This window comes from Amblyraja radiata, chromosome 7 (assembly GCF_010909765.2).
Source record: "Amblyraja radiata isolate CabotCenter1 chromosome 7, sAmbRad1.1.pri, whole genome shotgun sequence".
Classification (NCBI taxonomy): Eukaryota; Metazoa; Chordata; class Chondrichthyes; order Rajiformes; family Rajidae; genus Amblyraja; species Amblyraja radiata.
Genome location: NC_045962.1, coordinates 6,186,908 through 6,201,973, shown reverse-complemented (window position 1 = coordinate 6,201,973; position 15,066 = coordinate 6,186,908). Strand labels below are relative to the sequence as shown.

The 15,066-nt window shown below is 43.5% G+C and overlaps 1 protein-coding gene across 8 annotated transcripts in view; it reads left to right on the top strand.

Annotated features, from left to right (window-relative positions):
• mlph (melanophilin) overlaps positions 1 to 7,952 on the top strand; it is a 144,860-nt gene extending 136,908 nt beyond the window's left edge. For all 8 annotated transcript variants that reach the window (XM_033023625.1, XM_033023624.1, XM_033023622.1 and 5 more), the window contains 4 exons: positions 676 to 768; positions 3,588 to 3,654; positions 4,741 to 4,841; positions 7,118 to 7,952. In XM_033023625.1, coding sequence (XP_032879516.1) covers positions 676 to 768; positions 3,588 to 3,654; positions 4,741 to 4,841; positions 7,118 to 7,144 — 288 coding nt within the window. In that variant the 3' untranslated portion in view covers positions 7,145 to 7,952. The remainder of the gene's footprint in view (positions 1 to 675; positions 769 to 3,587; positions 3,655 to 4,740; positions 4,842 to 7,117) is intronic.
• Positions 7,953 to 15,066: the final 7,114 nt, after the last annotated feature.

Below are 15,066 nucleotides of genomic sequence, written 5' to 3'. Positions count from 1 at the left end.
TTAAAGTTGGAGATGGTTGTAACTTTGGGGGAATAAATGCTTTCAGGTAAGTATTGCTGCAAAAAACCCCACTGGGCTTCTGAACCAGTGGTCATCTGTGGTTTCTGTCTGGACATTAATGGTATCTGTGTGCAGTCTATAAATATATACATTGCAACAGATATTCTCTTGATTGTTCCACATAATGACAATATAAAGTGCCATGTAAGGAAGCCAGAGTATAAGGATTGATTGTAACCAGGGATTTAGTTTACTTTACTGATACAACACGGAAATAGGCCTTTCAGCCATCGAGTCTGCACCGACCAGTGATCTCCGCACATTCGCACTATCCTACACTAGGGACAATGTTTTGTATTTATACCAAGCCAATTAACCTACCAACATGTACGTCCTTGTAAACCGAACTTCTCGGAGAAAACCCACAGGGTCACGGAGAGAATGTACAAACTCCGTACACACAACACCCGTGGTCAAGATCGAACCCGGGTCTCGGGCGCTGTAAAGGCAGCAACTCTACCGCTGTGCCACCGCGCTGCCCGAATTGTTTGTTAATTCATCAAAGAATGCTGTATGAGGAATTGCAGAGGAACACAAAGACAATAGATGTACAGTATTTCTAACCAAGAAATCTCAACGTAATTTTTTAAATGTCCGTGTGCTTTTGTACTGCAGGTTTCAGAAATAGAAAACCGGATTGCAGCTCTGAATGCTGCTGGGATGAATACCTTATTTCCCGAACAACCCAAAATCTACCAGGATGCACAGGTGTGTGTATGGATGTAACATGGAACATTGATTGCCATTGATAGCTACTAAATAATATTAGGTAACAGAGGGTCAGACAAAGTCCACAAACAGGGTTTAGAGAGCCATAGGGCAAATACAGGAAAATGGGGCTAGCCCAGCATGCTAACTTGCCGGTATGAACAAGGTGGACCGATGGGGCTATTTCCATGCTACAGTGTTCTATGATTCTATGACCCTACGACTCAAAAGGTGGGACAATTTGAAGATTCAATTCCTTGCTTTGACTCAATGAGCTGATCTTGGCCAGGCTGTATTTGATGGAGTTACAATTTGTTGAAAGGTTAAGCCGAGGGAAAACCAGCCTTCAGTAATTACCTCCAGTCTTCAAGCCAACTACATGATGTATGTGCATGGAGAATCAGCTGAGGAGATATACTTCCTGCTTAGCAGCTTGTGGGCATTCACTTCCTGAGCTACAACTTGAAGTGTGATCGCCTGAAAAAGATACTGAAGAGTCTACATTCTCAGCCAGAATTTAATGGGGCGAGGAGAGGTTAAGGCAGGAGATAAAAAATTGTAAAGGACTTTTTGCTCAACTGGAACAGATTGTTGGAAATTATCCTAGGTTCTGCATTTTACATATTTAGACAAACATATCTTATTCTCTCCCTCACATCCATACCTCTCCCTTCCCAGTTCTCCGACCAGTCTGACTGTCCCCCTGATTACATGTTATCTCTGTTTGCTTTGTTGTCATCTTCACCTAGCCAACAATGATCTATTCTACATTTTCTACCATCTCTTTTGATGTCTCGTTTTCACACCTTATCCTTCCTTATCTCTGTGTCTCTCCCCTGACTCAGTCTGAAGAAAGGTCTCGACCCGGAACGTCACCCATTCCTTCTCTCCATTGATGCTGCCTGTCCCGCAGAGTTCCTCTAGCATTTTGCATCTATCTTCAGTGTAAACCAGCATCTGCAGATCCTTCCAACACATATCTTATTCACTTATCTTTTAAAGTAATTGAATGTTTCTAAATATTGTAATGCGTTGATTTGGCAAGCAGTATAATCATATGTCATGGTCATTGTAGTACCTGGTCCAGATCTGGTTTCTACACTGAAGAGTGCAGGATAACACTAGTTAAGGGTGAGTGAGTGGATTATATTCCAGTGGATTGGACTATTGGTCTTTGACAAAAGTGGTCTTTGACCAATAAATCTGAAATAAAGAGCCTAAAGTGAGCAATTGTGGCCATAAACCTGCCGCACCATAGGACAAAACCCATTGGATTCACCATGTCTTTCAGGGAAATCAATCTGCCATCCATACCATCCTGAACTATGTTTGACTCAAGACCATGAATCCGGTTGATTCTTAACTGCCTCTCAGTTCAGGACAAGTAGTGATGGACACTATATAACAGCTGTGCCAATGATGTCTACATTCTAAGAACAAAATAATAAAATAGCTGTAGGTAGACACAAAATGCTGGAGTAACTCAGTCTGAAGGAGGGCCTCGACACGAACCGTTCACCCATTTCTTCTCTCCAGAGATGCTGCTTGTCCCCTTGAGCAGCACTTTGTGCCTACCTTTGATTTAAACCAGCATCTGCAGTTCTTTCCTGCACAAAAAATAACCATTGAATTATATAAATCAAAATGATTGAAATAATCTCTTCATATTTTGTTATAAATACCAAAGTAACAGTAGTTATTAACTTCCCCTGATAGAAATGTTACTGCTTTTCAGATGGACAACATAATAGAAACATAGAACATAGGTGCAGGAGTGGGCCATTCGGCCCTTCGAGCCTGCACCGCCATTCAATATGATCATGGCTGATCATCCAACTCAGTATCCCGTACCTGCCTTCTCTCCATACCCCCTGATCCCTTTAGCCACAAGGGCCACATCTAACTCCCTCTTAAATATAGCCAATGAACTGGCCTCAACTACCTTCTGTGGCAGAGAATTCCACAGATTCACCACTCTCTGTGTAAAAAATGATTTTCTCATCTCGGTCCTAAAAGATTTCCCCCTTACCCTTAAACTGTGACCCCTTGTTCTGGACTTCCCCAACATCAGGAACAATCTTCCTGCATCTAGCCTGTCCAACCCCTTAAGAATTTTGTGAGTTTCTATAAGATCCCCCCTCAATCTCCTAAATTCCAGCGAGTGCAAGCCGAGTCTATCCAGTCTTTCCTCATAGGAAAGTCCTGACTTCGCAGGAATCAGTCTGGTGAACCTTATAGAACCTTAATAGAAAATATTAATTTGTTGTATTACTCCTATAAATAATAAATTACTTTCAACCCCTTGTGGTTTGAATTATAATACCTAACAATTTAAAAAGATCAGATGCTGGGGATTAGAAGGAGACCATGTAACTAATTTGTCATAGTGGGGGAAACAGTCCCATTAGCCCAACCTGCCCACGCCAGTCCATATCTAAACCTATCCTGTCCATGTACCTATCCAAATGTCTTTTAAATGTTGTGATAGTACCTGCCTCAACTACTTCCTCTAGCAGCTTGTTCCACACATCCACCACCCTTTGTATAAAAAAGCTTGGATTCCTATTGAATCTCCCCTACCCACCCTCACCTTAATCCTATCTCCTCTGGTTCTTGATTCCCCTACTCTGGGTAAAAGACTGTGCATTTGCCCTATCTGTGCCTCTCATGATTCTGTAGACCTCTTGTACACCACTGGTCACATTTATCATTCCCATGGGCATCCTAATTCTGCATGGAAAATCAATAAGCAACCTTTGGTTTTGACTGATATGCTTGAATGCTCAACAACCAACGTTTAACCAATGTGTCTTTTACAGGCAAAGATGGTGTCGAACCCTCCTGCGAGAAAAAGTTCAAATTCAACCGAAAATAGTACATCAAAAAGTAAGTTAGGAATGGTCGTCATTTCCATTTGAGTGCGTAAATATGTATGAATAGTGTACTTGGGATTGCAACAGAAATTGGATTTGCTAGTCTTCAATGAAACATCAATGCAAAAAGATGATGTTCACTTGTGTTATAAAACACAGAAAATGCTGAAACCACTCAACAGTTCAGACAGCATCTTAGATTTTCAGCAGCAGCAAATCTTTTAAAATGTTCTTCTTCTGATAAATTGAAGACCGCTGATTTCCCATTATCTATTCTACCCCCATCTCTCACGATGCTAATCGCTTTCTAGTCCTGTAGCAGGACTAGAAAGACATGGAGGCATTTCCTTCCTCCATGTTATCCTACCAATTCTGAGCGTAATCCAGTTTCTTTCCCCTTGTTTGTTTCCAGGCTCTCTAATCTTTAACATTCTTGCACAATCTTCTATCCCCTTTTCCACTTTGTTTTAAAATGATTTACTCGTCAGACGCATTTCTTCCTGTTCCTCTCTCTTTTCCCTCTTGCATTTTGCATATTTGGTATTGAACTGTAAATGTTCCCACAGAGGCCATTTAGTCCAACAGTCCTTGGCGATGTTTTTAACACAACCCCTTCTCTTCAATTTATTTTGCCAACAAGTCATTTTTTTAAATTTTGCGTGTTTGATCACTCTGCACCCTCACTCTGCAAATGCAGGCAAGTTCCACATTCTCGTCACTCCCTGGTTAAAGGAGTTTCTCCTGCATTTCCAATGGTCTTTAATTAGTGACTGTTTTATATTGACAATCATCGATCTGAACTTCGTAGGTCTGAAGAAAGGTTTCCACCCAAAACGTCACCCATTCATTCTATCCATAGATGCTGCCTTTCCCGCTGAGTTACTCCAGCATTTTGTGTCTATCATAGATTTGAACTTTACATTTGAACATTCAATATTTCTTCAATCCACTCTCTCAATCCCCTTTATAATGAATACAATCTGTTTAGATTCATGTCAGCCTTTTTTGCCCCATGGAGAATATAATCTTAACCTAATTCCTGATTCTGACAGATGTACAGATGTAGTGAGGTGTAGTAAATAATAGTCCTTTTCTGCAGCTGTCAAGAATGAAGCATGTGAGCGAAATATTCAGTACAAAGGATCGCTCACTCAAAGGAATCCAAGAAAAAAGACCAGAAGACTGGACCAAGTTTTCGGGGTACGTTATGGACCTTGCTGTGGGTCTTAAGTGTGCAAAGAAGTACAAATCTCTGCATAATATAAGGATACATTTTTGCAGCACACATTCCCTTCAGCAGTAATCGTCAGCAGATCTTTGAGGCCGCTTTTAGAGTATTGTGTTCAGTTCTGGGCACCATGTTATAGGAAAGATGTTGTCAAGCTGGAAAGCGTACAGAGAAGATTTACGAGGATGTTGCCAGGACTCGAGGGTCTGAGCTATCGGGAGAGGTTGAGTAGGCTGGGACTCTATTCCTTGGAGCGCAGAAGGATGAGGGGTGATCGTATGAAGGTGTATAAAATCATGAGAGAAATAGATTGGGTAGATGCACAGAGTCTCTTTCCCACAGTAAGGACTAGAAGACAAAGGTTTAAAGTGAAGGGGAAAAGATTTAATAGGAATCTGAGGGGTAGCTTTTTTACACAAAGGGTGGTGGGTGTATGGAACAAGCTGCCAGAGGAGGTAGTTGAGACTGGGACTATCCCAACGCTTAAGAAACAGTTAGATAGGTACAAAGATAGGACAGGTTTGGAGGGATATGGACCAAACGCAGGTAGGGGGGGACTGGTGTAGTTGGGACATGTTGGCCGTTGTGGGCAAGTTGGGCCGAAGAGCCTGTTTCCATGCTGTATCACTCTACGACTATGTTGCTGCAAGGTTCTTGGCCTGCATTCATGGCCAGCTCAGCTCAAAGATAATGCCAGGGGTGGACTTTAGTTTCCACAACGACTGTTAGTTAAACTGCAGAAATGGTGGTGAGCCACAGGCACAGACCTACGATCCTCTTTTTGGAGTGCATCATATCAAAGATCAGGAGTTCTTGTTTGTGTGCTGGGTTTTTTTAAAAGAAAATTTTATAAATAATCCCTATTATAAAAATGTGCTTTCTACTACTAAATATCCATATCTTTCTTATGAATATTGATTTCTCTAACTTCAAGTAACCTTTGCTTTCCCTCTCTCTCCATCCCTCTCCCACCCTAGTTCTCCGACTAGTTTCACTGTCCTCCTGATTAATTTTACTGTTTGTTTGCCTCGTTGTCAGCTTCCCCTCAGCCAACAATGAACCATTCTACATTTCCTTGAGTATTGTCTGCTTCGATCTGTCATTTTCACACCTTGCCCTTCCATATCTCTAGTTTCCCTCTCCCCGACTCTCAGTCTGAAGAATGGTCTCAACCTGAAATGTCACCTATTCGTTCTCCCCAGAGATGCTGCCCATCCCGCTGAGTTAATCCACCATTTTGTATCTATCTTTGATGTAAACCAGCATCAGCAGTTCCTTCCTACACAGTCTTTCTTCTTACTGCCAGACACTCCAGTTGTGTGTAGAGCTGCTTCTCCTTCAGGTTTGGGGAGAAATGGTAACCCTATTTCAATGTGCCAGTGTTCTCCACCTGCACTCCAACTTAGGCCAGAGTTAAACTAGGAAACAATTTGCAAAATGGTGGTCCTTACTGTGGAAGGGGGGGCGACTTCTGTGCATCAGATGGAGGCATGTATCTGCAGTTGTAGGGGTAGCGAGCTGGATTTGCTTCTGTAGGAGGGGAAGTAAAGCTGTACATATTGATTGGAGGAAATGCAGTGCAGTACAGAAAGAAGCGAGTGTTTAATTCCTCTATGCTTGCTAAATTGTGTACCTTGTAGATTGATGAAATAATTTTAAAGTAGTTCTATCTTCGAGTAAGCATAGAGCACAGCTCTCAGGACCAAAATGGGCTGTGATCAGATTTATGATATGGAAAATAAATCTATCTGTAGTTCTGATATTTGACAAACACCAAGCATTCTAAAAAACATTTAATAAATGCGTTTATTGTTGGACAGAGTATAATATTTGTGCATTAACTGGATGAGTTAAAGATTGGAGTAATCATTCATGAGAGTCAGGATCAGACCCCCACCTTTTACTGTTTTGTAATATTTTACATGTCCATTTCAGGCTGTGGTAAAACAAAAAGCATCCAAGGCTTTAAAAAAAAATGTTTTTCCATTACAGTTCTGCCCTCTTTCCTGAGATAAAGCAGAGAGATCGTTGTGATCTGTTTGATGTTCAAGAGATAGAAATCCACTGTTCCTAGTTAAGACTAAAATACAAAACCAGATATGGTTTGCAAAGTGGGACCTGAGTAATAGGTTTGTAGAAGGAAAAATAGTATGACCTAAAAACCAAGGGTGGAATAGCTCTTGTTATTCATGCTCATTATTGTTCTCCATAAATGATCACCCTTATTTTTTTTTTGTTTGCTGAACAGAAACCAGTCATGTCAATGAAGCGATGAAATAGCCACCAACGTGACCTGCCTGCTGCAGCTTTGAAAAATGCACAAGGTTTCCAGAATGAGACTAAAACTCCTCATTTTCAGGAGCGATCAGCTTGCTAAATGATACATAGTGCAAAAGAGCTTGTTTGCCATATTGTTTCTTTCATGCAGGGTTACACACAATTGATCCTTTGACTAATGGATATCCTTTGCATGGAAATATATGCATGTGCAATCAACCATGTTGTGACCGCTGTATAGCTCGTAAAAATTCAAATGTTTTGAAACAGCAATATATTACATATTACACATTTACAACACTTCTTTTGTCATAATGTTACGCATCTAATGAAGATATCACCATAGCCCAATTGCTAAATATACTGGGTGACTGAACTGAAAGACAGATCCAGCCTCAATTCCTGGTCTACATGAGATAAATGATCTCGCTTGGGAGGCGTTGAGATAGAATGATGCACGCTGCCATTATCCTTGCCATTTCTTTGGAACGATCTTCCATAATTTTCAGTTTGTGATCTTAGCTAGAAATTCTGTATAGGATATTGACCTTGCGTTCAATTTGAAGATGATGGTCCCACCAACCAATCAACATAAACTAAAATGATGAGTTAAGATCTTATTTGTTTTCTTATTTCTATCAAAGGTTACTGTAAATATCCCACATTTTACCTATAGATATTTAATATTGTTTGTACACCTTCTAATGAGTAATTAAGTATTACCTCATAGAAACATAGAAAATAGGTGCAGGAGGAGGCCATTTGGCTCTTCGAGCCTGCACCGTCATTCATTGTAATCATGGCTGATCATCCACAATCAGTAACACGTGCCTGCCTTCTCCGCATATCCCTTGATTCCGCTAGCTCCTAGAGCTCTACCTAACTCTCTTTTAAATTCATCCAGTGAATTGGCCTCCACTGCCCTCTGTGGCAAAGCATTCCACAAATTCACCACTGGGAGAATTTTTTTTTTCTCATCTCAGTTTTAAATGGCCTCCCCTTTATTCTTGAACTATGGCCCCTAGTTCTGGACTCGCCCAACATTGGGAACATTTTTCCTGCATCTAGCTTGTCGAGTCCTTTTATAAATGTATACGTTTCTATAAGATCCCCTAGCATCCTTCTAAATTCCAGTGAATACAAGCCAGTCTTTCCAATCCTTCCTCTTATGGCATTCCCGCCATCCTGGGGATTAACCTTGTGAACCTACGTTGCACTGCCTCAATAGCAAGGATGTCCTTCCTCAAATTAGGAGACCAAAACTGCACACAATACTCCAGATGTGGTCTCACCAGTGCCCTGTACAACTGCAGAAGTACCTCTTTACTCCTATACTCAAATCCTCTTGTTATGAAGGCCAACATGCCATTAGCTTTCTTCACTGCCTGCTGTACCTGCATGTTTACGTTCAGTGACTGGTGTACAAGGACACCTAGGTCTCGTTGCACTTCCCTTTTTCCTAATCTGACACCATTGAGATAATAATCTGCCTCCTTGTTCTTGCCGCCAAAATGGATAACCTCACATTTATCTACATTATACAGCATCTGCCCCAATCACTCAACCTGTCCAAGTCACCCTGCAACCTCCGAGTATCCTCTTCGCAGTTCACACTGCCACACTTAATTAGAAAGCCAATTAAACTGCAAACCTGCACGTCTTTGGAGTGTGGAAACCGAAGATCTCGGAGAAAACCAACGCGGTCAAAGGGAGACCGTATAGACTCCATATCGACAGCACCCGTAGTCGGGATCAAACCTAGGTCTCTGGCGCTGTAAGGCAGCAACTCTGCCGCTCTGCGCCACCGTGCCGTGTTATGGATTCTGTTCTTTTTAGATATTTTTCGCATATTCCATCAACTAAAAAATTATTGATTGAAGTACAGGAAGATTTATTAAATTGAGATTAGCATCTATTGTGAAATCTAAGTCAGGATGTGTTGAGAAATTAATGGTTGTAACTGTTGAAATGATGCGTTACTTTCTGACCATTTATTTTGGAAATAAGAATTCATCAAGAACAATTGTATTTAATGAGTAAACAAATGAAATGCACTGTAAAAATTGGTCTCTCAGTAAATAGTTTATGTTCGAGAAATTTCCAGCCAAGATAGTTGGAGACACATGAGATTGCATAATTAAAATATAAATCATCTACTGTAGTTCAGTAACTGAAGGCCCATAAGCTTAACTGATTTAGAGCAACATGGAGTTAAGTTACAGCAAGCCATATTCATGATAAACTTGGCCCATTCCAGAAAAAAACTGAGTCTCTATTCTCTGCTAGAACCTAAGAATTTATCCACTAGTCACAACTCCGAAGAATTTTGCGTTGAAGAGGTGAATGCCTTAAAGATCAACCTATAATCCTAATGATTCCAATTTTAATCATGCAATAATGAATGTATTCTGTTTCATTATTTGAGGAAATGCACATAAAGGTTTATTCCTGAATTTGAGCTATACGCACATTTTGGATATTAAGGACAAATATAGTCATGGATAGAATTGGTGAGAATATTGTGGTTATTGCTGTACAATTAGTTCATCTACCATGTGCCTATTATTTTGCACATTTCTATGGTATGTAAACGGTTATTATTCTCCTAATTGCTTATTTCATTTCCAAGTTGTGTCTATTATTTGCAAGCTTTGAAATATGCTGCATAGCAGGATCTTAAGATAAATAGACACACAGGTCTAATTTTAACCCCAACTTTGCACATTTTCTTTCAAGCTAAAAACCTGCAATTCATTCTGCTTTCCATACCTAACCCAATGTTGTATCTGCGGTTCCTGTTTCTTTAATCCCATGAGCTATAATTTTGATCAAAAAGGTCAAAAACTTTATTTGCCATTTGTGCTTACACACAGGAACTCTTGTGCGGTTGTTCAGAGAGTCAAGTCAAGTCAAATTAAAAAGACACACAGAAAGACACATAATCTATAAAAACATATACTTCTCTAGAAATAGAAAAGAAAGTGCCTAAAACCCTATATAAAGGGGAAAGTGAGAGCATTGTAAATTGCACAAACCCTATATAAAAGTGTCGATTGCATTGTAAATTGCACAGGCCCAGGAGACAATATAAAATGATATGCTATGAGGTAGGTCAGGACCTCAGTTCATTTTGTTTTGGCCAAGAGTCTCACTGTGGCAGGGAAGAAGCTCTTAAAAAAGCGTTTTCTGTTTGTGGCGATGCTGTCCGCTCGTCTGTGCCTGAGGTTGTATGTGCAGTTTTTGTGTTTGAGCAGGGAGTGAGCTGGATGTAGTGTGTCCCTGATGATTCTCTCTGCTCTTTTTTGACAGCGCTGTGTGTAGATTGTGTCCATGGAGGGGAGTTCCGTTCTGATAATCCTCTCTGCAGTCTTTATGACTCTTTGCAGAGCCTTCCTCTCTGTCTGTGTGGTGTTTCCATACCACACCGTGATGCCTGTGGTGAGGATGCTCTCTCTCAGTCCTTTGTAGACCTGGGTGAGAGGGCGACAGTGCAGACCAGCTTTTCTGAGCAGCCTGATGAAGTACAGTCTCTGCTGGGCTTTTTTCACTGTGGCAGCAGTGTTCAAAGTCCAGTTCAGATCTGATGTTACTTGTAATCCCAGGTATCTGTAACTGTCAGCCCTCTCCACCACAGTCCCCTTGATGATGAGGGGCTGCAGGGGGGGTGGATTTTTTCTGAAGTCCATTATTATTTCTCTTGTCTTGTCTGTGTTGAGGCTTAGGTCGTTCACCTCACCATAGGCAAGAATGTCGTTCACCAGACTCCTGTAGCCCGACTCGTCCCCCCCCTTGATGAGGCCCAGGATGGTGGTATCATCCGCATACTTAATAATGATGGTATTATCCTGGGTGGAGACACAGTCGTGTGTGTACAGGGTGAAAAGTTTGGGACTGAGACAGCAGCCTTGTGGTGATCCTGTGCTGACGGTGAGCTCTGCAGACACCCTCCTTCCCATCCTCACCACCTGTGGTCTTTCAGTCAGGAAATCCAAGATCCAGTTGCAGGTGGGAGTCGGGACGCCGAGGTCTGTCAGCTTCTCAGTCAGCCTGCCCGGGCGAATGGGGTTAAAAGCCGAGCTGTAATCCAGGAACAGCGTTCTGACGTATGTTCCTCTGCTGTCCAGGTGTTGCAGGATGTGGTGTAGAGCAATGGCCACTGCGTCGTTCACTGAGCGGTTGGGGCGGTAGGCGAACTGGAGGGGGTCGATCGTGCCCGGGACCATGTGATTGATGTGTGTGAGAACCAGTTTTTCTAGACACTTCTTGGCAACTGGCGTGAGTGCCACTGGCCTGAAGTCATTCAGGGTGGATGGGTTAGGTTTTTTTGGAACTGGTACAATGGTGGAAAATTTAAAAATACGGGGGACCACTGCTTGGTTTAAAGACAGATTGAAGATGCCTACATACACTCCCGTGAGTTGTTCTGCACAGGCCTTCAGAACTTTAGGAGGGACGCCATCTGGTCCCACAGCCTTGTGGGGGTTCACCTGCCTCAGAGCTTTCAGGACCTGTGTGGGTGTCACCTGAAAGACAGTGTCCGTGGGGTTGCAGGGGGCTTTTGAGGGGGTGTCTGTGTTCAGTCTGTCAAACCTGGTGTAGAAGGTATTAAGGCTGTCTGGGAGGGTGACATCCTGGGGGTCTGTGGTTGGTACTGTTTTCTTGTAGTTTGTGACTGCTTGGATTCCCTGCCACATACTGCGTGTGTTGTTACTTAGGTAAAAGCTTTCAAGTTTTTGGGAATAAGCCCTCTGCAATTCTGATGGACTTCTGTAGCTCGTACCGGGCTTTCTTGTACTCCCTTTGATCTCCTGACTTAAAAGCTTCCTGCCTTTTCCTGATCTTCTGTTTTATGTTTCCATTGAACCAAGGTTTCTGGTTTGGAAACACACGCACAGTTCTGGGAGGGGCACATATAGATGTGCACCAGCTGATGTAGTCACTCACAGCCTCTGTGTATTCATGAATGTCATCTGTGGCCACCTTAAAGATGTTCCAGTCTGTAGCCTCTAAACATCCCTGCAGGCTAGCCTGTGCACTGTCCGTCCAGGTGTTAACAGTTCTAACTGTGACTGGCTGTGCCTTAAGCCTCTTGGTGTAGGTGGGCTTGAGCCGAATTGCCAGGTGGTCAGACTTGCCGAAGTGGGGTATTGGTTCAGCTATAAAAGCATTTCTGATATTACTGTAGCAGTGGTCCAGTATCTTATTTCCTCTAGTTGGGAAAGTCACAAACTGATACAGTTTTGGTATGTTTTTCTTGAGGTTGCAATGATTAAAGTCTCCCAGAATAATAAAAGCAGCATCAGGATATTTGTTTTCATGCTCATTGATCATGTCGTGTAGCTCCCTGAGTGCAGCCTCTTCTTTGGCGGAAGGGGGAATATACACGACACTCACAATAATACATTGCAGTTCTCTGGGTAGATAAAACGGCCGTAGCTTCACAGTTAGATACTCCACATTCTCAGAGCAAGATTTAGAAATAAGCTTACAGTCGGTACACCAGGTTTGTTTGACGAGGACGGCCGTTCCTCCGCCGCGGGTCTTGCCGCTGTCCGCTGCGCTCCGGTCCTCCCTGAAGGCCGTGTAGCCGTCTGGTGTTATCGCCTCGTCGGGTGTCCTTTCCCCCAGCCATGTTTCACAGAAGCACAGCATGGAGCAGTCCTGTAAGTCCCTCTGCGTGGAGATCCGAGCATGGAGCTCATCCATCTTATTTACCAGAGACTGGACGTTAGCAAACAGTATAACCTGGAGGGCTAACCTTCCACTGCTAACCAAGCGCCGGAGTCGTCGTTCGGCCCCTCCCCGTCTGCCGCGTCTCCGCCTGGGCCTGTCGTTGTCCGGGTGTCGGCCTAGCGTCGAGTCGCCGTAGCGTATTAGCTCAGGGTAGGGGTTAGACGTGCTCGGGTCTAAATGTCCAAAAGGACTGCACTCTCTCAGCCGTAGTAGGGTCGCCTGGTCATGGACGCCGTTTGCTGACCATGCTGTTACCGTAGTATGGCACAAAATAACAAGAGACAGACAAAAAAGCAGGTTGACTCTGAGAGCTCCGCGACATCGCCCTCTCAGGAGCGCCATCTTGTTCTTGTCATAAAACGGATTTTCTGAGGTCTTTGGAAAGTCATCAAATATCACATTATCAAATTTACTTTCGAGAATTTAAGTCGTTGGGCCTCAAATGCCATCTGTGTATCTAAGAAGGATCAGTACCTTTGTTAATTGCATCAGTCAATAAACTAGGATGCATGTCAAAATGTAGAAGCAAGGAACTGCAGATGCCGGTTTATTAAAAAAGACACCAGCTGGAGCAACTCAGCGGGTCAGGCTGCATTGCTGGAAAATGGGGACAAGTGGTGGGAGGTGGGCAGCACAGTGGTGCAGCGGTAAAGTTGCTGCCTTACAGCACTTGCAGCGCCGGAGACCCAGGTTCGATCCCATCTACAGGTGCTATCTGTAAGGAGTTTGTACGTTCCCCATGTGACCGCGTGGGTTTTCTCCGAGATCTTCGGTTTCCTCCCGCACGCCAAAGATGTACAGGTTTGTAAGTTAATTTGCTTGGTATAAGTGTAAATTGTCCTCAGTGTGTGTGTAGGATAGCATTAATGTGTGCGGGGATAGCTGGTTGGTGCGGACCCGGTGGGCTGAAGGGCCTGTTATTCTAAACTAAACAAAAGTAAAGTGACATATTGAGTTAGGACCCTTCTTCAAACTGACCAGGAGAGTGGGGGAAGAAAGCTGGAAGAGAAGCGGGCAGGACAAAAGTAGGACTATTTCTACTTCCCTTTGTAAACTCAGAAACAACATTGGCTACTCTCCAGTCCTCCGGAACCTCATCTGTGACTTGTGAAGATAAAAAGATCTTCGTCAAGATCTCTGCAATCGCCCCTCTTGTTTCTCCCAATAACCTGGGATAGATGCAATCAGACCCTGTGGATTTTAATGCTCTTCAGGACCCACAACACAACCTCCTTCTTGATCTCAAACTACCCTGGCATATTATTATCCCCCACACTAATCTGACTGTCCCCCATGCCCTTCTACTTGGTGAATACAGATGCAAAATACTCGATTAGCACCTCACCTACATCCTCTGACTCCAAAAATAAATTCCCTCTTTTATCCTTGAGTATTCATACCATCTCCTGCTTATCCTCTTGTTTTTAATGTATGTTTAAGAAGCCTCCAAATTTTCTTTCATCTGACTTGCCAATGACATTCCATGGCACCTTTCTATATGCCCAAATGAGATTTCTGCTGCCTGCTTAATATTTGTTCAGAAGCCCTGTCTGATCTCATCTTTCTAAACTTTACATACTGTAAGTTTCATTTCTGTTTTTGACCAAATTTACAACCTCTTTAGACATCCAAAGTTCCCTTACATTGCCAACCTAAAGGGCCTGTCCCACGAGCATGCGACTGCATGCGGCAAGCATGACCAAACCGGAAGCGGGGGCCGCGCGGAGGCCGAGTGATCCCCGTACAGGGCCTGTCCCACCAGCATTTGACTGCATGCGGTGAGCACGACCAAACCGGAAGCGGGGGCTGCATGGAGGTCGAGTGATCCCGTACGAGTTGACGTGAAGTTCGAGCGAAGTCCGCGGGAAGTTCGTGCTAGGCGTACTCCGTCAAGACGCTGCGTACGGCGTCGAGACGGTGCGTACGCCCGTCGAGGCGGTGCGTATGGGCCCAATGCAGCTGTGGGCCGGCAGGCCGTTGCCGCACGAAATATATGAACAGTGTCAGTTTTTCGGAGACCCGCGCGATTTCGGGACCAGCTCTGCACAACCCCATATGGCTCCGGCGATCGAAGTGGGACCGGCCCCATGAAGCCGTACGGCTCAAGCGACCACGTTAGGTCGCACTTGCCGCATGCAGTCGCATGCTCGTGGGACAGGCCCTTTATCCTGCTTCCTTCCTGGAACA